This window comes from Equus caballus, chromosome 19 (genome assembly GCF_041296265.1).
Source record: "Equus caballus isolate H_3958 breed thoroughbred chromosome 19, TB-T2T, whole genome shotgun sequence".
Taxonomy (NCBI): Eukaryota; Metazoa; Chordata; class Mammalia; order Perissodactyla; family Equidae; genus Equus; species Equus caballus.
Genome location: NC_091702.1, coordinates 8,198,412 through 8,221,889, shown reverse-complemented (window position 1 = coordinate 8,221,889; position 23,478 = coordinate 8,198,412). Strand labels below are relative to the sequence as shown.

At 53.4% G+C, this 23,478-nt stretch overlaps 1 protein-coding gene across 5 annotated transcripts; it reads right to left on the bottom strand.

The window, feature by feature from the left end:
- Positions 1-6,994: 6,994 nt before the first annotated feature.
- LOC138919079 (ral guanine nucleotide dissociation stimulator-like) lies at positions 6,995-23,478 on the bottom strand. 5 transcript variants are annotated; one of them, XM_070243113.1, is made up of 17 exons: positions 23,356-23,478; positions 21,218-22,945; positions 19,867-20,016; positions 16,352-16,462; positions 15,489-15,599; positions 14,279-14,460; positions 12,731-12,924; positions 12,209-12,588; positions 11,235-11,450; positions 10,777-10,880; positions 10,205-10,274; positions 10,071-10,097; positions 9,072-9,149; positions 8,564-8,638; positions 7,978-8,010; positions 7,490-7,611; positions 6,995-7,283 (listed from the first exon to the last, which is right to left on the bottom strand). In XM_070243113.1, the coding sequence occupies exons 6-17, from the start codon at positions 14,425-14,427 to the stop codon at positions 7,247-7,249; spliced, it is 1,485 nt and encodes a 494-aa protein (XP_070099214.1). In that variant the 5' UTR covers positions 14,428-14,460; positions 15,489-15,599; positions 16,352-16,462; positions 19,867-20,016; positions 21,218-22,945; positions 23,356-23,478; the 3' UTR covers positions 6,995-7,246. The 5 variants fall into 5 exon arrangements, with proteins under 5 accessions (XP_070099214.1, XP_070099210.1, XP_070099211.1 ...); XM_070243109.1 differs by lacking the exons at positions 19,867-20,016; positions 21,218-22,945; positions 23,356-23,478 and adding an exon at positions 16,929-17,183; XM_070243110.1 differs by lacking the exons at positions 15,489-15,599; positions 19,867-20,016; positions 21,218-22,945; positions 23,356-23,478 and adding an exon at positions 16,929-17,182 and having other exon boundaries at positions 9,072-9,140.

Below are 23,478 nucleotides of genomic sequence, written 5' to 3'. Positions count from 1 at the left end.
GAAGGGCAGCTCGCTCTCACCCTCCCCCGCTGCATTGCTTAGAGATTGTGGGAATAGTTAACGACCCTGGTCCTCGTCTCCCTCCACACGCAGATAACGTCAGCATCTCTGAACTTGTTTGATGTGTGACTGAAGATGCTTGTTTATGTCACCCAGATGCACCGTATCCTTTTTTGACATAGATGAAACTTGGTCACAAATTTTTTCCCTCTTCTCCTCTTCCCTGCACAGTACACTGACTGCTCACACCCTCGGAGCAGTCCCCTCAGAGCACCCTGTGGAACTGGTTCTCGGGGTCCCACTCCTCACCCCGAGTATTGAATGAACTCCATCACTAATGTCACCAGGACCTTTCACTCAGTCAACAGCATACAACCTGTGTACCACCGCCCAGGGCAGGATGTAGAATATTTCCCATGCCTCCACCCCTTGTGCCCCTTCCTTGTCACAACCCTTCTCCTGGGAAATGGCTATGCTGAGGTCTACCACCAGAGATAGAAGTAGGATCCTAGTGGGTGGTCTTTTCTGTCCTGCTCTTTCACTCATCATGATGTCTGGGAGAGTCACACTGTTGCTGCAGGTGGCAGGAGCTTATTGCTTTTTGTTGCTGTGTAGTATTCCATTGTGTAAATATACTCAAGTTACCTATCTATCCTATTTGATGGAAAGATGAGGTTGTTTCCAGTTCTCCACTATGGTGAGTAGAATGGTGATGAACATTCCCAGGATTTAGAAAGGTACAGGGAGTGTGATGCTGGGGTAAGAATGTGCCAGGAGATAAATGGAAAAGAATACAGAGTCCACAGATAGACTCACAAACATGGGCAACTGATCTTTGTCAAAAGATCAGAGGCAATTTGATGGAGAAAAGTTAGTCTTTTAAACAAATGGTGATGGCACAATCGGGTGACCATATGGAAAAAACAAAGATGCCAACTTTTCACATGACACAAATATTCACAAAAATTGTTCATGGATGTAAACATAAACTGCGAAACTATCAAAATTCTAGAACTAGCAAAGGAGAAGATACGACCTGAGTTTTCATAATGACCTTTTATCTTCAACATTGAAAGAACGAGTCTTCAATGAAAAATCCAGTTAAGGTGGACTTTGTTATAATTAAAATTTTCTACTCTGTGACAATCACTGTAAGAGAAGAAAAAGACCAACCCTAGACTGTGCGAAATCTTTGGAAGAAGCCTATCTAAGAAAGGGCTTGTATTAAAATGTACAAAGCATCATAAATTCAACAATAAGAAAACAAACATTCCAATGAAAAATGGGTCAAGATCTGAACAGACACCTCGCTAATGAAGGTATAAGCATACAATAAGCATGCAAGAAGATGCTCAAAATCACTTATCATTAGAGAGAAGCAAGTTGAAACAAAGTGAGACGCCTCGACACACAAATAGACGAGATCAATTCATGGCTGGGGGGTAGGACGGCACAGACTCTCTGTCGTCACTGCTGCCCATGCCGAGTGGTGCGGCCACTGTGGAAGACACTTGGGCACTTTCTTACAGAGCTAAACATCATCTTAACACGTGATCCCTCAACCATCTTCCTAGGTATTTACACAATGTTTTCAAATAGAACGTCAACAAAAAAGCCAGCACACATATATAGACTGCACCTCATTTATACAGGCAGGGAACTTGAATGAACAAAGATAACCTTCCATAAATGAAAGGACACCCAAATGAGGTACATCCATGCAATGTAATGCTATCAGGTGCCAACACTGAAAGAGCTATCAAGATGAAAACACATGGAGGAATCTCAAATTCACCTTTCTAACAGAAAGAAGCATCTGCGAAGGCTGGGTAGAGTACGGTCTCATTGATATGGCATTCTGCAAACACAAAGCTATCAATTTGATCCACAGATCAGCTTCCCAGAGCTGTGCAGGGCTGGGGTCGGGGGAGAGGAATGAAGAGTTCAGGAAATCCGTGGGATGCTTTAATGGCGGATACTTGCCTCTCTGCCTTTGACAAAATCCCCAGATTTTTACAGTGGAAAGAGCAAATCTTGACTTACACAAATTAGTAAAATGATTTAGGTGGGTGGATCCTTGGATGGCATGCAGATGAGACTAGAGAGTCTAACCGTATTGAGAATGGAAGAAACAAACTCACTGCAAGTGGTGGGGGAAGTGGTGCTGACCTAAGGACCTTTGGAAATGACTGGAATCTGTACAACTACAGGAAAAGACACCGAGCAAGCAGAGAGCCCTACTTGATAAAGTTCTTTCTCAACAGTTACTGGTTAATAACTGTGAGGCCCCTATGCATCTAGACCGGGATTGGAGAAAGGACTGAGTGGTCGTCAGACGGCAGGAGCCAGGGTTCCACTACTGCAGGGGCAGGTTTCGCGGAGGGCAGGGCGCGGGCTGGAGGGCTCCATGTGGCCATGCGTTCGACTGGGAAGCCGTGCTCTGAACTGACGTTGACCTTAATCTAAACATGGCTGTTTCCATATAGACACATATACAGCAGACAGTGTACACACGGTAAGGTCAGCACACCAGCCTAACTTAAGCCTCCTGCCACCGAGAGGGCCAAGAAGCAAGGACACCCTGGAGCAACCAGCACACTGAGCTCACAGATGCACGTTTTTAATGCCATGGTCTCATACAAGGAGCCAGTGCTCCTTGAGGAAAAGGCTGATTCCAGGCTGAGGCTGAGAAGGCGCAAGACAATGCTGCAGAATCCTGTAGAAAAGTAAGGAGGCGTTATATCCCCAACTAAAATACACAGGCGCCATAGTTTTCCATCACATTTATGTCGTAAGAATATTTAAGCATTAAACCCAACCAGGCGGTGTAGTGGCTGAGTCAAATGCTTCATTTTGTCTGCCCAGGATTCACAGGTTCAAATCCTAGGCGCAGACTTATGCCCTGTTCATCAAGCCATGCTGTGGTAGGTGTCCCACAGACAAAAGAGAGGAAGATTGCCACACATGTGAGGGACGCTGGAGGCAGAAAGAGGCAGCGGAGCTCCGTCGGGACAAGGAGCGGTCTCATGCCCGCCAGCGTGGCTCTGAGAGTTTGAGAAAGAGGCCCCTTCAGAATCAGTGGGGGCATCAGTTGGACATTTGTTTAGTTAAGAAAATGGTCTATTCAGCTGAAACACTTCAAAATCAGAGCGATGTGCATGGAGCAAAGGTAGTTGGTGTTGGTTTCTGGCCCGTGTGCGCTCACGGCCCCATCCATTCGCTAAGTGACTGAGCTTCTCCACATGAGCCGCAGCGGCTCCTGGGCCCTTTGCACTTCAGGTTCCCCATACAATGCACAGGTTAGCATGGGATCTCTGTGCCTCCTTCCAGCTCCGTCTGCCTCATTGCTACATTCACATAAGGACACATTCCACTAGGGAACTATTGTTGCCGTCGTTAGGACACGAAAAACGCATCCTGGGCCCTCCTGAGAGGTGCTGCCGGGCCTCACATGCCTCCTGGATGCAGGGTTCAGTGTGGTTGGCATGCCCTCTGTGGGCCATGGTCACACCAAGCCCGTGCTCAGCAGCTTTTCTCACATCCCAGTCCCAGGCCACAGGGCGAGGAAGGGGCAGCAGGCCAGCAGGCCCTGGGGCCTGAACCACTCAGCAGGTCAGCACTCCCGTTTGAATCCACGCTTGGGGTGGACACCAGGGAACAAGCACCCTAGGCTCCCCTGGGCTCCTGAGGTGTTTCGGGTGCCCCTTCCCTGCCCCCTTGCTCCATACCCCATGCCCTGGGAGCCCTTCCACCCAGGACATCAGGAGGCTTAGCCCCTCCAGCCTGGCTATGGGACCCCCGAAGCCTCGTGGTCATGTCCTCGTGGCAGGGAGCCTCTCTATTTTCTGGAAATGAACTCCAGTCGTGCTGGCTGAGGGCTCCAGCCCTGTTTGTCTGAGGCTCCATCCGTCGCCCAGGCTGCATGCCTGCTGCTCTCTGAGATGGGGCCCCGTTTTCCTTAACGTGCCGTGTTGTTCACCACAAGCTCTCTGGGCCTCCAACTCCTGCCCGCTCCAGGCTGTGTACTGTCTGCTCCCACCCCTCACACCCCTGTTACTGGGCTCTACCTTCTGCTGGGAAGCCCACCAGTTGGCTTTGACTGGTCTGTGGACACTCAGCACTGCCCTGGCCTCTGTTCACCTCTGTTTCCATCACGGTGGACACCCAGCTCTGTGTGACAACCTCACATCCTTCCAGCCATCCTCAGCTCCCCACGAGTCCTGGTCCAGCTCCTCCTTTCACACCTCCTACCATCCAGGATGCTTTTAAACAGCCTCTGAGTACCACAGACAAGCTGCCACTCCCCCAGGCCACCTGCTCTGATGCTAGCCTAGGTCCCTGCATCTCGGCTGCTTCCAGGAGGAGGTGCCTCCTGGGCAAGGCCCTGAGTGACCACCTTAGTGTAGTCGTGCTCAGAAACTCAAAACCAGGTCCTGCTTCCTGTGAGCTCGTGAAGATTCTGGAGACATGGTCGGAGAGCTGACGCTGACTTCCCAAATCTGCTCCCAGGCCATTCCAAAATGTCTGCCCCTGAGAGAAGGCCCGACTACCCAGCAGTTGTCCCCTGCAATGGGGTGGGATGGCACTCATGGCACGAGAACTGCGGGGAGCAGGGACGTCTCCCTTGGTCTGTTTCACTCTCTTGGCAAAAAGACCACAGACCAGTGAAGAGTTCTGATGATGCAACTTTGCCCAGTTCTGACTCCCATTCTCTGTGGTCAGGAGCAGCCTTGGGGGGATGCTTGTTAACAAACAGCTAGTGAGACTACACGGCAGAACTTTGTGTCACTGAAGAACGTCGTAAAGTCTCACACCAGGACCCTTTAACTGTGTGACGCTATTCTTCTCTGGCACAAAATGTGCCCCCAATCCAACAAGATTCCAGTTACTCCTTCGTTTCTGGGCCTGATGGTGGGTGGGATAGAAGGAAATTCATGACTTCAGCCTCTAATCTGGTAGGACAATCAGGCACACACTGAGCTCTCTCTGTCTCTCACGGCCAAGGGAGGGGGACCAACTCAGAACTGACCTGGGCACTGGTCACATCGAGAACAGGTTCCCTGCGTCAAGATGGAGTCCCTGGCTAAGCCATCTGTCTGAGGGGGCAGAGATGCGGTGGGCAGGCATTCTAGGTGCGGGCAAGAAGAGCGGAGGTGAGGGAGCAAGAGAGCCCAGGCATGTTTGAGGAGGACAGGCCAGATGGTGTGGGTGACAACGGCCAATTACTCCTCCTTTCTGTGCTTCCTCTACGTTATTAAAAACCTGGGATATTACCCACAACACTCCAAATTATTCTGAGGGCAAAATGAGTGGATACGCACAAAGACTCTTAACCTAGACCTCTTGCCTTCCCCGGCCCTGCTCAGCCCTGGGTCCTGGCGCTTCTCTTGCTCTTGGAGGTAAAGGATGGTCTGCCGTGTAGCCAGTCACGTTCTTGGATGGCTGTGCCCTGTCAGGGAGGCCGTGGGCAACCAGGATGTGTGCTCCGTCCCTGCCGCAGCCTGAAGGCCACGCTGGCAGAGGCCAGGCCCCCTGTGTGTCTGAGGGCCACTGGCAGCCTCCATCCAGAGGGGAGAGCTCTGAACCGCTAAACAAGTCATCTGGGTCTTGCTGTGACTGGGTGTTTCCGTGGGAGCACGTTCACAATACTCGGCGGTGACCCCTGAGCTGCCGATCACCGGGTGGGGACTCTGGGTGAACTCAGTGCAGTGGCTCTTGTCCACCCACACTGCCAGCCCTTCAGGATTTAAACAGGCAAGGCCGTGTCCATGGATGCCCAGAGATCATAGTTGGGCGGCATTCTCCTGGAGGACCTCCCTACACCTGCCCCTCTCAGCCTCAGCTTTCAAAGCCCCCAACAGAAATGGCTCACACAGCCCAGGAGGTAACCACAGCACAAGACTGCGGAGAAGAGCACAGCCATCCCAGGGGCAAAGGTCTATGGGCTCGGGCCAAGCCAGAACGTAGGACAAGTCAGGAATAACATGACTCAGGGTGTGACGGATGGATCTCCTAGACCAAGGACGTCAGCACCACACAGACCCGGAAGTCACCTTGGTCAGCAAGGGACCGAGTAGGGGTTTCGTCTGGCCAGGTACATGGACCCTTATCCCGCCTGTCAGAACCCATCCTGGTCCATCAGGCCAGCCAGGGAGGAGTGGCTGTGAGGCACCTGAGGGAGGGTGGGGCCTTGAGGGGACTTCTGACTTGACAAGAGTGAAGAAGGAAGTGCAGGGGCTGGGGTCCTGGGTCACAGGGAGCAGGAGGGTGTCGGGAACGGGGCCCAGCTGGAGCCTGGACGGCTGCACCACAAGTGTTCCCCTGGAGAGGAGACGAGCAGGGAGAGGACTTCGGAGCCGGGGACAAGTTCCCAGCAGGATTCCAGGCCAGGGAAATGGTGAGCATGCAGCCCCAGGGGGACACTGAGGAGGGGAGGTCCTGCCTGCTCAAAGTCCCTGCACAAATGACCTTCCCCTGGCCTTGTCCTCTCCACACGCACGGTTTGATCTCCTTACGTGTTTTCCCCACTTAGAGCTGATGCGTTTCCAGAGGCTGAACTAGAAAACTACAAGTTCCCAACATGGGGTCCAGAGACACGTCCACAAGAGACGCAGGAAATGTTTCCTCTCCCTCCAGAGTGTGGACGGGCAGCCCCTCTCCTGGGGCACAGAGTGGGCCTGGCAAGTGGTGGCTTTAGGGCCCCCCACATTTCCGTGGTGGATGCTCGGCCTGAGAAAACACCTCGACCTCCCATCTCAGGGGTCTGAGGGGCTGTCTCTGCTCCTGGCCCAGCTTCACGATGCTGACACGGACCTGTCCTCTGAGGAGGGGCACTTGGGGGTCTCCTTCAGCAGCCAGGGAGGGGCTGCACCTTCCCCCCTCTCCCACACACAATAATCGGATGACTGCAAAATGTCTTACTCCAGTGAGGAATCTGAGAGTCTGGACAGCGTTTAAATTAGCACAGAATGTGAAAGAACCACCACTCCCAGGCTCTAAGAGAAACAGGACTTTAATACAACAGTCTGCAAATCTGGCATGAACTATTTACAAGCAGTGATTCTCACCCCTACAGAGATGGAAATTGGCCTCAGGAAGGGGTGGCAGGCGGTGGGGCCCTTGCACCCTGAGTGCCCCAGCTGGGCCCCTGCTGCTAAGCAAGAGGTCATACGACAACGGGACGCTCACTCTCTCCTCAGCTTCATGATGGCCATGCTCTCTGGGCCTGGAGAGATTTGCTGGCCAACTAGCACCGGGGCTCCAGCTGGCAGGACAGGCTGTAGCTACAGGATAGAGTGGCACCTGTGAGCCTCCCACAATCCGCAGCCCTGGTGTCCTTCCCGGCATCTGCCCAGCAGCTGGAGCCCAGCTTCCCCAGCCATCGCCATGCGACAGGTCAGGGCTGACAAGGGAGTCATGGACTCAGGCTCTCCGGACTGGCCAGCAGGGAGAGTGCACCTGTTCCTCCCCATGTCCTGTCCAGCCTCACCTCTGGTCCTCACTGAGCTGCTCCATGTCCCAGAACCAGGCCCTGAATCGCTCCTGGGGCTCTAGGTTGTAATTCTCTGCAGCCTCCTGGAGCTGCACGATCTCCATCATCACTTTGTGCTCCTGGCACCAGAGGGAGGAGAGGATGCAGACAGAGCCTGCTGGGGATGCTGCAGGGTCTTCAGGGGGTGAGGAGTGGGGCAAGGGGCTGGTCCTGGGTCCTTGCTCACATGGGACCCTCCTTCCCTCCAATTCCACGCAGGACCTACCTGTTCTCAGTGGTGGGTAGAAGCCCCTCCCGCAGGAAGTTTTGCTTGATGCCCACCGCTGCCCCCACCCTCCCACTGGATGGGTCTCCTGATTCTCTGTCATCCAACACTCTCAGTAAATGTAAGATGCAGCGGGCGGTGCCCAGGAGAGTTCCTCCCAGGGGCGTCTCTGGTTTCCACGCCCCTCTCCTCCCTGACATGGAAGGCCACAGCTGCTCACCTTTTTCTTTTTCTCGTGGTTGATCTCATTGCCCTGGAAGGCAGACAGCAAAAGTCCATCAGAACGAGCCCCCTAGCTATGACCAGCCCCCGTGCACACCCCTTTTCATGGTGCCCAGCTCCAGGTCTAGGAGGGGGCTGGGCCTGACAGAAAACAGGACTTGGACCCAGGCCAGGCTCTGGGCTCCAGAGAAGGGAGGACATGGGGGCCGACACTCAAAGACCCTGTAGCCCAAGCCCCTCTGATGACGGACAGGGAGGCTGAGTCCTCAGGCAGGAAGGGACAGCTCCAGCAATGTGCTGCCTGACTTGGAGGCCGACTTCTCTCTCGCCTCCAACAAAGCCCATGCGGCTCTGCAGGCGGGCAGCTCTGCTGCTTCGCCAGCCTGGGGACCCGGAACGGGCTCCACGTGGAGCCTTCGTTCCCTCATCCCTAAGAGGGGCACACTGTCCCAGCACACAGGGGAGCCTGGGAGGCTGTCACGACAGGAAGTTACCACATTCTGACCACTCAGGTCTTGGTACTGGGACTGTGTCTTCCCAAGTCCCAACCTGGTCATCCCCTTCTGGCCCCCGGCCTCACTCACATTTACGTAATCCTCCATGGCAGTGTCCAGCATGATCAGGTCAGTTAGCATGGTGCCCAGGAAGGGGACGATGCCCTGTGCCATTGGGATTAGATGGGATGAGGCCCTGGTCTCAGGTGTCCCCATGACCCTCCCCTGAAAACTCCTCATGCTCAGCCTCCTGGCCCAGCCCAGGGTCCCCACACGGAGCAGCCTCAAACCCTTTATAGCCGGCCCTCAATCCCCACCCCTCACCCTCCAAGAACACCAGACTCCTCCTGGTCACCTCCCAGGGCCTGCTTTTGGCTGGTCACAGGGCCTTTAATCCTTGGCCCCTCCACTCTCCCGACCCACCCTGCTGCAGCTCCCCAGGCCCTCCTCCTGGTCACTTCTAAGGGCGGGTGTCAGGCTCTGCGGCAACAGGAGGAGGGCTGCAGGAGGAAGGCCCCCTCTCTGGATTGGAGCCCCCAGCTGGGAGGGCAGAGTCCCCTCCTCTGACCTTGGAGCCCCTCCCCACAGGCGCACTCACCTTCTGCTGCTGCCTCTTCCGGCCTCTCTGCAGGGTCCTCAGCAGGGTGGCAAACTTGGAGGGCTGCTTCTGCCAGGACTGAGGACAGGGTCAAGGAGGCCATCCTCCCCTCACCCCACTTCTCCTCAGCCCCTCTGACCTCAGCCCTGGACGTCTGAACCAAGTCAGCTGGTACCCATGCTACTCCATCCTCCAGCACACTCTGATTCTAGAACAACCCTAGCTCCAACACTCTCGCTGTGTGACCTTGGGCCGAAGGCCTGTCCTCCTTGAGTCAGCCTCCTCATCTGGAAAGTGTGACAACTCCCCCTACCTCGCAGGGGCTCCTGAGGACTCAGCGTCAGTGACGGTCTACATGGTTCTGGCTCTCACCCCACCCGGCGTGAAAGGGTGGGGCGGGGCTGAGAGGACACTTCGGTTTCTCTTTCATGTGGAGCCTATGAGGTCCACTCAGGAAAGATCCACTGAGCACCACCAGTTTCCTGGACACTTCCCATAAGCCACCTGGGCACCAGTTACTGCTGACTAGGACCCAGGTGAGTGTTCCTGACAGGGACAGACTAGCAGGGACCGTGGTAGGGCCAGTGGGGAGTCACACATGCACAAACATCTGTCATGCTCCAGTCATTCAGAGTCAAGGCTGGGCAGCCCATTTGTCCACCTGGCCTGGGGGAATGCCTGGCAGTGCCCATCCCGAGGGCAGGCAGGGTGCCCTCCTCGTGGAGAAGTGGTGAAGACAGAAGGAGCAGTGGGGGCCTGGCTTCCTAAAGACACACTGAGCTGGTTCACGGAAGGAACATACGCCCGTCCACCCCATGCACGCAACAGCCTGGAAGAATCTAAGTGCTGACAGCGTGGACCAAAATGGAAGGCAGCCCCTGCTCCACCGGCCAGCTCAGCATCCCCTCCGGGATCAGCCCAGACACCCCCACTTCCTGCCATGACCGGGGCTTCCCACCCCACAAACACCTCCCCCACCTGCCCATGGAACAAACATACCCCATCTTCCTGTTCATCCAGGGAAGACTGGAATTGTACACAGAAACTCCAAGTGAGAAATGACCGTCCACATCCTGCCCCGTCCCCCTTCCACACACCCCGCCTCTCCCTCCACATGCCAGCCTCCACTCTACCTTGATGAGCAGCTCCCAGCTAAGGGAGTTGTCCTCATCACAGAGCTTTTTAAATTTTCGGCAGCTCTTCCTGAGGGGGGAAAGGAGGAAGGAGAAACTCAGGAACAATGGGGCAGGGGGCATAAGTGCAAGTCCCTTCTCTATGAGAATCTGGAAAATCCAAACTGCCCGAATGAGGATTTTCGTGGGGGTCCTCTGAGCACTGACGTCACCATGGGACTGCAGAGGGGGCTCTCATGTTGGTCACCTGGGGCTGCCACTCCCTTTTCTATGCAGCAGCTGTATTTTGACCAGTTTGGTTTTCCACTGGGCACAGAGTTCTGCTGCTGTATGGCAAACACTTGAAAATCTCCACTTTGGTTCAACCTACTATGTGACATCCAGGGAACCTGATTCCTGAAGCAGAACTGGGGGCCTAAGTTGCCAGTGAGGATCTGGGACACTGCACACCCAGCCAGGCCCTGTGCCCAGGGCTTACTGCCACCCAGGAAGCTCCAGCCGACGAGAGGGCAATGGCAGACACGTGGGAGCTCCCTCCTCCCCCTGGTCCTCCTGTGGAGAGGCCTCCGCACCTGGACACCTTCCCCCAGGTCTTCTTCAGTCTGTGTATGGGCACGCTCTGCAGAGCCGAGAGGACTGCGTGCAGGGAGGAGATGTTCCTCAAGGCTCGGCACTCCTGAGGAGGGAGAGGAGGAGCTGGGAGGGGGAGCAGGAGCCCTGTCTGATCTGGCTTCAGTCCCCCTCCCTTCCACTCTCCCCTCCTGAGTGGGACAGTTGGCCAGGGCGCCAGGGTGGGCACAGGTGGACCAAAGAGTAACACTTCCAGGAGGAGGAATTTCGCTCAAAGTAGGAAGGAGCCAGGGAGGAAGTGAGCATCCCACCACTGGGACATGCGAGTCAAGGTCAGTGTGCCCTTGACAGGAAGGACCTAGCGACTGTGCAGGGGCTTAGAGTGCAGCCTTCAGTCCTGAGAGCTGATCAAGGAGAAGGGGCAGTTCCACGGCTCTGGAGAGGGTCTCCCCCCGCCTACCCTGGCCACCTCGATCCACCGCTCCAGAACCTTGGCCCTGCCCCGGGCCGTCACGTTTGGGTCCGCAAGGCAGGACGTCATGACACACTTTACTACTCTGTTGAACTGCACCACTGTGGCCCAGACGGTGGGTGCCACGTTCTCATGTCCGGGCCGGTTTCTTTTGCCCCAGGTGGAGCCCAGACACTCAGAGGGCTCGACGTTCTTGAACACTTCCTGGGGAGGAGGGGGAGTGTCACTCAGCCCTGCCACGGCCCAGCTGAGTGTCCAAGCAGGAATCCCCGGTCTAAGGAGGGGCTCAGGAAGCTGAGGATGTGTTCTCAGCGTGGTGGGAGCCCCTCGCTTTCATTGTTCTTCCACTGAGAGCACCCAGCACAGGAGGACCCGGGACTCCAGACTGGTGGGGAAAGGACAGGAGCATTTACACACAGCCCACCCCCACAAACTGCAAGCTCCAGAGGGCTGCTCCGCTTGGCTCCTCCCAAGGGGGCATCTCCCTGCATCCTGAGCATCCTTGGTCCCAGGCCCCATTCCGCTGCACATTCCCCTGTGCCAGCTACACCCACTGGCTTTGTCAGGTTGTCTCCCTTTTAGTGAAGTACACGTCTGGTGCCTCACAAATGCTGAGGCTGCTGAGCATCCCGAGCAGATGGCTGGGCCGCCTGAATTCCTGGCTGCACACAGTGAGTTCTCCTCCCCGACCTCTCGGGCCAGGCCCCACCAGGCTTCCTCTGTGTTCTACTTCACTCCATGTGCTCAGCCCCTCTGTCCAGCAGGGCCTCTTGGTCCCCATCTGTACAGTGTGAGGGTGGAACACGAAGGCTGGGGAGTTGCCCAGATCCCATGGTTGGGAAGTGGTGGAGCTGGGATTGGGACCCAGGTCACAGGAGCCGCCACAGGGAAAAGCAGGTCTGGGCCAGCTGATGGCATAGGGGTGGCCTGCCCCACCCCGCCCTGAGAGCCCGGGTGCTCACCGCGTCAATGGCCGTCAGCTGTTCTGCCACGTCCCTTGGGGAGAAGGCCATGAGGCTAGGCTTCCCATCGGGCTGCTTCTTCCCGGTCACTCGACAGGGGTGGGAAGCCTCTGGAACCGGAGCTGATTCTGCGGCTGTTACTGGAGCCTGAGGTGGAAATCCCAGCAGACCCCTTGGTCCCGTTGAGTCCAGTTCAGGACCTGGCACTTGGGCTGGGGCTGCTGATGGCACTCGCTCGGGGTCTGGAGCAGCTGAGGGCGCTGCTGCCGGTTCCAGCGCTAGAAGTGATGGCAGAAATAGAACTGGAGTTCCGTCCAGCTCCAGATGTGGCCCCTTTTCTGCCTCTGCACCTGGCAGAAGTGCTGGAGCTGGGGCAGGAGCTGGAGAAAGAGAAAGGGTCAGCTACATAAGTTGCTTTCCATGTGCCCTTCCCCAAACAGGAAAGATTCCACTGTCTTTAAATGAATCCCCAGTCGTGACCCACCCACTGGGGTAGTCTTCCAAGCCTACGGTCTCCCTTACCCTCTGTCTCCAACTCAGTGGCCTGGAAAAGGTCCACCTGGATGAGAAGAGGGGTGGCCTGGTGCTTGAGGACTGAGCCAGGCAAGAGGTCCTGGAGATACGCCAACGTCAGGTTGATCCTGGAGTGGCGCAGCATCTGCCACATATCCTGGGAGTTCTCCTGAGGCCGGGGGCCCCAGATGGGAGAGAGGGCACTGGGGAGAGGCATGTGTGAAGAGAGTCACAGGCCTGGCCTGCTGTTCCACACTGTGTTCCCACAGCACCTTCTCTGTGCCTGAGCCCCAGAGGGTGGACCAGCCACTCCAATCCCTGGGTGGCTGTCCTTGCACTGGAAGGCCTGGTCATCAGCCAATCTAACAGAGAGCCTGTGTGAGTCTGGTCTTCCACCCGACACTCTTTTCCCAAAGGGCCTGGACATAGCCTGCCCCATCCTCCATGCTCGAGCATCAGGACTGAGGTTGGAGGCAGATTTGTGACCAGGCTGCTCATCACCTACTGTTCTGGGCCCCAGTGGCGGTGCTTAGGAGAGGTGCATGTGCAGAGGGCAGGGAGAGGGAGAGGGAACTGTGGAAGCGAGGAGTCTCTCAGTGGCTGATTCAGCCCAGCCTCTCCTCTGCTTCCCATGGCGGGACTGGCACCCCATGAACAGGTCTCTTTGATTCATTTCCTCCTGTAGGGAAGACCGCAGACCTCAGGCCTCCCACAGAAACCCCAAGAGGTGTGAGATCCAGGGTCTGCCAGTCCATCCATAGCCACAGTCCCCATGGTCTCCTAGCCCCTTCTGTGGACGCAGGAGGCCCGCCCTCTGGACCCAACACCACTCATGGTCTTAGTTGGTCCTTGAAGTCTGTCATCGTGGTCTGACTATGAGAGGATGCGTCCCTATCTAGAGGAGGCAAGGAAGCTGTCACATCTAATGTCCTGTGGGCATGAATACTCATGATGCCCAGAAGTGAGCATCTAGCTCTCAGGCTAGAATTGAGCCCCAGGGATAGTGTCTGCTTCCTTCATTGGACATCCTTAGTGTGTAGGAAAGGGTATGAATGTAGTACGAGCTTAACATATAGTATTGAATGAATGAACCCCAACCAGAGCCTTCCCAGAATTCTGAGTGGGCCTGCGTCTCCTCTGCTGCCCACAGAGACCACTGCTCTGGCCGCACCGAAGACAAGGACCAGGATCAGCTAGAAGGAGTTGCTAAATTGTCTTGCCAATAGGAAAACAGTTTGCTTTCATGTACTTTTCCACACTCAGGAAGGCCACAGGCCAGCGAGGGGAGAGGCAGGGAGTCTCCTCACTGGGGACGGAAGCTATAAGCGTGAGGACACGCAGCATGAGCAGCAGCCCCTTCTGTGGAGTCCGGCACCAAGCAAGCGCCTGCCATGGTTTCTCCCGTGATTTCCTTCAGTGACCCTGTGAGGTTCATCCTCTTACCACCCCACTATTCGGATGAGCAAGGTGACGCTCAGAGAGGTGTGGGGACGTTCCCAAGGCACACGTTTATTAGGTGGGAGACTCCCGCTGTGCTGTGGAGGGGTGGGCACTCACCTCTGGAGCAGCTGGTCCAGGACCTGTGGGGTCGGGTAGAAGGCCTGGTACACACACGGGAAGGTGGTGACGGAGATGGATCTGCCGTGGAAAGATGGTTGCAGGCAGCCTACCACCTTCTGCACTGCGCCTGCCTTGAGGGTCAGCATCGTGCGGGCCTCAGCCACGGACAGGGTGGGTTCCTTGGCATACCACGTGGACAAGGAGGGACACAGAGTCAGTGGAGTCACCATGAACCACCAGGGGCATCAGGGTCTGGAGCTCAGACCAGAACCTCCCAGCACCTCAGGAAGTTGTGCAAGAGGGATGAGAGCCCGCCTTGAAAATGGTTTTGGACTTAAAAGTACAATTTGATTTTTAGGGGAATGACAAACACTCAGTACCTTCAAGGCATTCTGTGACCTGAGGAACAATTGTACCTCTGTGCATTAAGAGCCTGAGGTAAGAGCATTATCCCAGGGAGTCATCAATGAACATCCCCACCACAGACAGGAGCAAAGAGACGATTAGTGACCTTCTGCCAGTCTGCGGTTCTATGTCATGGCAGACCTAGAAAACTCAGAGTCCATTCGGACACACGTAACATGTGCCCTGCAACGTGTTGCTAAAATGGCAACAGAACTGGCTCATGTCAAGGTCCAACAGCATCGAAAGGCTGAATCACTGTGCAAAATGTCCTTCTCTGTGGAACATGATGAAGTCACTTAAGGCCTCTGCTCCTGACCTGACCGGCCTACAATGAGTTGCCGTGTTCTGTGCAATGACAAGTAGCAGAGAAATGTATAGGATCCTGTAATCCCACCGCCATCCTCTTTATGTGTAAATCAGCCTAGCAAGTGTGATGTTTCATGAGGCTTGGAGCAGGTGTGCAAGGACAGTGGCCTGAGTGCTACAGCTTCCCAGCCGGGAAGTTACATCAGTCAAAACAGGAGCAAAATGCTAAGGTCCTCATGGCCTCGTGAAAAGTGATAACAACATTAAACATTTCCTCTATGATTCCAAGAAACGTGAAGAGTGTCTTTCCACCCTACCCCACAGCTGGCTCGGGAGGAGAGGAGGCCCAGACTCCTTCAGGAGCAAGGCCGTAGGACACTCCGTTGGGAAAGCCCTGTGAGGGCCCCAGGGGTGTGCTCAGATTCAGAGCTGGGTTCCAGGCCCACGCTGAACATCTTCGGGGGTGGGGGTAAAGACCTTCTGCTCCTGCTCTCACCTCAGACCGGCACAGGATGCTGCTGGCGGCCTGCTGCTCCTGCTCCTTGACTAGGGAGGGAGAGAAGTCGAACCCAACGCATAACTCTTCAAAGATCTCCTGAGTGGAGTTCTGGAAAGACAATGCCCGGCAGACGGGCCAGGAGGCATCAGGAGCCTGCTGGACATCGCCATAGGGGGACACCCCCATGAGAATTTCTGTTCCCTAGTTCAGGCACAGATGGACATCTGCACAGTCATCTGACCAGGGAGGGAACTAGATGAAACTTCTAAGGCTCGGGATTAACACAAGGGCAGAGGAGCTTGATCCCCAGCACCCACCTGCTCAGCTTGCCAGCCTGGGGTGTGAATATCACAGACTCACCAGTTTTACAGCACGTAACAAACTGCTCTGATTTGAAGTGTTTTGTGAGATGACAAGGTGCAGAGAAATGTATAGAATCCTGTAATCCACGCCCATGCTCTTTGTGTGTAATCAGCCTAGCAAGTGTGATGATTTGTGAGGCTTGGAGCAGGTCTGCAAGGACAGTGGCGCTGAGTGCTACAGCTTCCCAGCCGGGAAGTTACATCAATCAAAACAGGAGCAAAATGCCAAGGTCCTCATGGCCTCGTGAGAAGTGACAACAACAGTAAACCTTTCCTCTACGATTCCAAGAAACATGTGGAGAGTGTCTTTCCACCCGAGCCCTCAGCTGGCTGGGGAGGAGAGGAGGCCCAGATTCCTTTGCGAGTAAGGCCGTAGGACACTCAGTGGGAAAGCCCTGTGAGGGCACCAGGGGTGTCCTCAGATTCGGACCTGGGTTCCAGGCCCAACCTGAACATCTTGGGGTGGTGGGCGGGGAGACCCTCTGCTCCTGCTCTCACCTCAGACCGGCACAGGATGCTGCTGGCGGCCTGCTGCTCCTGCCCCTTGACTAGGGAGGGAGAGAAGTCGAACCCATCATGTAGCTCTTCAAAGGTCTCCTGCGTGGAATTCTGGAAAGACAGTGCCCGGCAGACGGGCCAGGAGGCATCCGGGGCCTGCCTGCACATCGCCACAGGGGGACACCCCCATGAGGAATTCTGTTCCCTAATTCAGGCACAGAGGGATGTCTGCACAGACATCTGACCAGGGAGGGAACTAGATGAAACTTCTACGGCTCAGGATTAACACAAGGGCAGAGCAGCTTGATCCCAGCACCCAGCTGCTCAGGCTGCCAGCCAAGCCCCGGGGTATCAATATGACAGACTCACCTGGCTGACAGCACATAACACTCTCCTCCTGCCCAGGAGGGACCCACTCCTCACCTGCTGCCTTCCCGCACAGCACCCACGCGTACACACACACACCGACACTCACACACAAACCCTCACACAAGGTGCAAGGGCTATGGGGCTGCTCAGGTGGGATCCGAGTTGTGTCCTGCCCTACAGTGGGCTGCCCTGGGCTGCCCCACATTACCTTTGGGTACCTCCTGCCAAATTGGCCATGAGGCTTGATCCGATGTCCACAACAACACAACAGTCTCACACTCTGGGTTTTCCTGAGCCTAGAGCCTCTGAAAACTGGTACACAACAAGTAAACATGTTGTACTCTGAAGTGTCGCCAGTCAGATGAACTGGCTAGGGGTCTGTCTCTAGAATTAACTGCCTGGTTACCAGAGTTCTAAATCTGTTGGGGTCTATCGCCAAGGAAGTGAGGTCACTTTTTCAAGATTCCATTACCTGGGCTGCTTCCTGTAATCGGACCTACCCAAACCACCCCCATGTCTTCTTCTTAACTCTACATGAGGAGCTTCCACAGCCCCAGCCACAGCTCCCTGGGAATGTGATGAGGGTCCCAGCTTTGAGGAGGCGGAGCAGAATTCAGACCTCCTTTATCTTACCAGCTCTCTGTCCTGGAAAACTCATTGTGCCTCTCAGGGCCTCCCCAGTCTCCAAACCTGCACAAGGGGAATCCGCCTAGAATCTACTTGCTAGGGACATCATCAGGTGTATATGAAATAATATCCATACCACCTGTGAGGTGGTGTCAAGTGCAAGGAATGCACAAACAAAGAGATGGAAGAATTACGAGAAGGGATGTAGCATGAACACCACTCAAACCAGGCCTGGGTTCAGCAATGCGCTATTGCAACAGGCACTTCCTCTCTTGGCCTCATTTCAATGTCAGCACAAGGAGAGGGTTGATGAATGAAATCCAGACACTGTCATCCTCTGGATTCAAACCTCTCCATTGTTTCCTCTTCTGTTTAGAAAGAGACCCAAGAGCCTCATCTTGATCTGTGAGGTGGGCAGCCTTCACCCTGGCTCCCAGAGATCCCCACCCGTGGTACACACATCCCTCACAGATTCCTGTGTGACCACTGAGTGCTTAGTGACTGGCTCTCGCCAATAGAACACAGCCAATGTGGACGAGTGTCATGTCTAAATTTTAAACAAAGAAAGTCTCTCACTTCTTTCTTATTCCCTCTCTTAAGTTCCGTCTCTCTCTCTTTCCCGTGTCTCTCTCTCTCTCCTGTCCCTGAGCTGTGGAATCAAGCACACACGTTTTGAGCTGCCATACACAGAGGCCCACATGGGAGAGAACCGAGGCAGCGCCCAGGCCAACAGACAGAAAGGAACCCATGCTCTGAGTCCAAAGTGCACCTCGACTCCTTTGAGTGAACCTGAGAGGAAATCCTCTGCCAGTCGAGCATCACTTGAGGCCGCGGCCGCGACCTTGAGGCATCTTGAGCAAAAGAACCAAGCTAATCTCTGTCTGATTCCTCAACCACAAAAATTGTGAGATATGAGGCATTTGCCGTTTACAGATGCAAGGCACTGGAACCGTGATTTCAGGCCCCACGATCTGGCCCTGCCCTCCTCCGTCTCCTCTTTCCCCCAGGCTCCCTCCAGCCACACTGGCCATCTTTCTCACATCCTCTGGCCAAACCCCCTTCTGCCCATGAGCGTCTACAGCAGGGGTCCCTTCTCCCTGACACGCCGCTCCCAGACTTGTGCAGGGCTGGCTCCCTCTTGTCATTCTGGTCCCAGGAAATGTCACCACAGTGAGGCCTTTCAGACCCCCACCCGGTGACCCCTGGCCCTCCCTCACAGGGCCCTGAATGTCCTCTCAGCGCTGGCTCTTTCCCCTCTCATGTCTTTGCTTTCAGGCCTTTGGCCTTGTCCCCTCCAGAGTGTGAGCTCCTGACCGGCAGGGACCACTCAGTCACTGTCAGCCCTGCACTTACACCCACCTGAGCACCTGGCACAGGGTGAGTGCTCGGTGCACAGTCGCTGAGTGAAGAATTGTGAAACTCGTGTCCCCTCCTCCTGCTCTTCACCAAGTCAGACTGTGGAGAGGACCGCTAGTACCAGGAGGAGTGAGTTCTCTCTGAGGCGGGGCACAGCCGGAAAGGCCTCTGCACGGCTATTCGCTGCTCCAGCAGCTGAGGCAGGCTGAGTGGGCGCCGTGTAAGTTTAAGAAGTCAGCACAGGGACTGGATGCACACAGCCTGCGCAATGACACCACCAGTTCACTTAACATCCGTCACCGAAAACAGAAAAGTAAGTGTTTGCTTGTGATGAGAAGTTTAGCTTCTTGGTTCTTAGCAATTTTGAAATGTACCACACAGCAGTGTTAGCTTAGGCAGTGCTGTGTGGCAATTACATCCCAATAGAAGTGACAACAGTGAAAACTCAACCTCCTTGGGCACCACTGACGCTGGAGGCTGCCTGCCCCCTGGTGGCCAGCACCAGCACTGCAGCCCTGGCAGAAGCCACCACACAGGAAGTCTCTTTGGGCGTCCTCAAGGCAGAGGCTCCCCACTGTCCCAGGGGTAAAGGAGCAGGACCTGCAGGCTTCCAGGCCGTGGGAGGAACCTCAGGAGCCTCCCTCTCCCTCATCTTTCTGTCCCTCCACTTGGGTGTCCTTTTTTCTCAGGAGGCATCCTGACCTCAACCAAGGCAATGATTCTCCTCTCCAGCCAAGTGAGGACCTCGGGAGTCCAACAAGGACTGGTCTTGTCCCTGGACTCTGGCCTTAGTTCACAGTGCTCTGGCATGTTCTTCCTTATCCCAAGTTCTCATCCACCCGAACCCCCAAACCTCTCTCTGTTCTAAAGGATCTCCAGCAGGTGGGAAAGCATTTTCTCAGGTGCTCAGAGCACAGGGCGTCATCGATGGAGAACCAAGGGCCACAGAACCTTCGTGAGCATCATACGGAACCCAGGGAGTCACCCGCTGGACGCACTCCACTTGACACTGGAGGACACCAAGGTCTTCTCTCCTCTACCCAATGTCTACACAAGAGGAGAACGGCTCCTCAGAGTAGCAGGTGCCCACAGAAGTGGACTCCAGCTCCCCAGTCCTGTGCCCTCCAGGCTGGGCCAGGGATGTCCTTGGAACAGGTACACACCTAGAAACCTTAGGGATTCTTCGGTCTGTCTTGGGCCTTCTGGGCATGTAGCCAGGAGGATGGATGCTACTGTTCATGGCAGAGCTGCCTCCGACCGCCTTTTCCTCGGCCTCTTGTCACTTCCCTGGTGTCTGCTCTTTCCTGGGGTCCCTGCATGGTCCACACAGGAGAAATCGGTGTGAGTGTGCCTGTGCATGATTGGATGCGAATAGGAAGATGACCCCACGTGTACAGGGGTGGGCAGGGCTCCCCTAGGACCATGAGGTCCCTGTTTCCAAAGAAAACCCGAAGGGAAGGGGTTGAGCCCTGGCCAAGGAAGCCAGAGCCCTGCCTGATCTTCTGGATTCTGACCCCCTCCTGAGGTCTGGGCCAGTCCCTCCAACTTTCTGGGCTTCAGATTCCCAAATGGACAAAGAACACGTTTTGTAAGAGCAAAGTCAAAATGGACCCTCAGCAAATGAAACAAGTACCATGCTTTGACCTCCCCCCACTGCTTATCCTCCAAGGAGACTTCAAACCTACACGGTGTCTATTACTGGGTAAAATCACCCTCAGCATACAAAACTGATAATGGTTAAAATGGCACACGGTCAACTTTATCATTGACTAACTATTGACGGAAGAAGAAATACATCAGAATATATTTTGATATGACTGATAAGATTCAGGAATGTTAACTTACTAGAAAGAATAACACCTAAACAAAACTTAAAATGTCAGAACCTGTAGTGAGTATATTATGATGTAGATTAAAACAAATTCAGTCATTTGCCTAAAAATTAATTGATTCTCAGAAAAAATAGATTCAGTGAATTAATAATAAAATGGATACACTGGAATTGTTTTATGGTGCTTATTTTATAGCAGCCAAGGAATTAATAATACTATATTGCATTTTGACAGTTGCTAATAGCGTAAATCTTAGATGTTCTCGTTACGAGAAAAACATTTGTAACTCTTGATGATAGACGTCAACCAGACTTCTTATAGTGATCATTTCACAATATACACACATATTGAATCATTCTGATGTAGACCTGAAACTGATATAAAACAAGCTTAAATTTAATATTAAAAATGTCTTCTTATTAGTTTTCTCTGAAATATACATTGTAACAAAAATTTTGAAGAGATTTGTTTAATTCTGATTTCAAGGTTCTCTTAGGCCCAGAATGAAAGCATTTGTCTGATCAAAGTTGTCTCAGGTACAAGGGCTGAGACAAACACCAGGGTCAGAATGGAAGAGCACGAATGGCAACACTAAATCATACTCTGCTCATTTCTTTGTATTTGCACTTTTAACAGAAAATCTATTTTTATTCGCTGAAAATACACACAATGTAAAACTTACCGTCTTGACCATTTTTCTGTGTACACATCATTAAGCACATTAATTTCATTAAGCGCATCTTCAGTGTGTTGACCAAAGTCATACGGTGGTGCAGCCATCAGCACAATGCATCTTCACAACTCTTGTCACCCCACAGAACTGAAGCCTTGTCCCCACTCATCGGTCGCTCCCATTCCTCTGCTCCCACCCCTGACCACTGCATCTGCTGTCCGTCTCTCTGAATCTGGCCATTTCAGGAATTTCATATAAGTGGAGTCACACAAGGCCTGTATTTTTGGGACTGGTTGATTGTCCTAAAGGTTCATCCATGTTGTATCATATCTCAGAATATCCTTAGTTTTTGAGGATGAATAATATGCAGTTGTGTGTCGATATGCCCATGTTGCTTCTCCATTCACCCCTGGATGGATCCTTGGGTTGTTCCACATTTCAGCGATCATGAACAATGATGCCATGAACATGGGTGTTCAAATATGTCTTTGAGACCAAGCTTTCAGCTGTGCTGTGTATATATCCCAAAGTACAATTGAGGGGACACTCAGTGATTCTAATTTTTAATTGTTTTACGGAACTGCCATGCTGATTTCCACAGCAACTATACCGTTTTACATTCCAGCCACAGTGTACCTGCGTCCAATTTCTCCACATCTTTGCCAACATTTGTTTGAGTCCTTTCTTCACTGTCTATTTTTTGGAGTGCCGTCACATGGAGGTGAGGTGGTGTCTCACTGAGATTTTGACTTACATTTCCCCAGTGATTAGTCACGATAAGCATCTTTTTATATGCTTGTTGACCATTTGCGTATCTTCTTGGAGGAAAAGTCTATTCAAGTACCTGGCTCGTTTTTGATTTGGGTTGTTTGTTTTGTTGTTGTTAATTTTAGAAGTTCTATATCTATTCTGGATATTCAGCCCTTGTCAGATAGATCATTTGCAAATATGGCCTCCCATGCTGCATGGGTTGTGTTTTTACTCTGTTGATATTGTCTTCAGAGGCAGAAAAGTTTTAATATTCATGAATTTTGGCATGTGTACTCTTTTTTTTATTGCCCATGCCTTGAGTGTCGTATCCATGAAATCATTGCCAAATCCTATTGTGGAAACTTTTCTCCTATGTTTTCTTCAAAGAGTTTCAGCTCTTACATTTGGATCATGATCCATTGAGAATTAAGTTTTATATCTGGTGTGAGGCAAGAATCCAAGTTTATTTTTTGCATGAAGATATCCACTTTTTCAGGAACCACTTGTTGAAAAGACTGTTTTCCCACTGTTGAATAACCTTGGCAATCTTATTTCTGGGCTCTCTATTCTGTTCCGATTGTCTATGTGTCTGTCTTCACGCCATTACAATGCTGTTTTGATATTGTAGGTTTGTAGCAAGTTTTAAATCAGTAAAAAGAGAGTCCTCCAAATTAGTACTTCCTTTCAAGACTATTTTAGACATCTGGGCATACTTGAGATTCCATACGAGTTTTAGGATGGGTGTTTTTCAGCACAAAATGTCATTGGGATTTTGATAAGGACTGCATTTAATTGGCTCATTTCTTTGAAGAAGTTGACATCTTAGCAACATGGAGGCTTCCAATCCACGATCACCGGACGCCTCTCATTTCTGGTAGTGCCGGGTGGTGTTCAGGTGGAGGGGACAGCACTCTTCCAAGTAGTCACGCAGGGTCCCAGAATTCCTCCGCACTGTGCCTTTGCCATTTCCTCAGAACTTATCGACATCTGCATCCAGTCAAAGGAGAGAAAAATGCGTGTCAAATGCATGTGGGAAGTTTTCAAGGACCGGGTGTGGATATGGCACACGTCTGTGCCACCCTCTCCCCTGGCCAGAACTACGCACGGAACCAGCAGACCCTAACAGTTGGGACTGCAGGCAGAACCAGCAGACCCCACCAAATTTGGGACTGTGGACTAACCAAGGGCTAGAGACTCAGCGTCCCAGGGAACCATATGCCAGCTCCAGCTGCCTGCTAAGACTCTGACTGGCACTGTGGACGAACCCAGGGCTGAGACAGATGCTCTGCTAGAGCATCCTGTCAGACTACACTGGCCCGTTAACCTGGGCCTGGAAAGTCACTTAGCTCAGGAGCTCAATGCAGGGAGAGTGGAGCTGAGATGCACGAGACACTTACCCACAGCCCTCAGAGACAGCAAAAAAGATGGAGAATCCAAAGGCTTCATGGGTACCAATGCATGTGTTTCTCATCCCCGAAGCCATGAGAAGTCTCCTTCCAATCCCACTGCTGCCACCAAGC

Bases quoted from the DNA above. Each gene is read 5' to 3' on its own strand.
- LOC138919079 (XM_070243109.1), bottom strand. From the start codon at position 17,054: ATGTTTACTTGTTGTGTACCAGTTTTCAGAGGCTCTAGGCTCAGGAAA. The intron at 9,150-10,070 runs GTATGTTTGTTC...CCCTGTCCTCAG, and splicing joins TGGATGAACAGGAAGATGGG to TCCTGGCAGAAGCAGCCCTC. The intron at 7,612-7,977 runs GTGAGCAGCTGT...CTCTGGTGCCAG, and splicing joins ACCACGAGAAAAAGAAAAAG to GAGCACAAAGTGATGATGGA.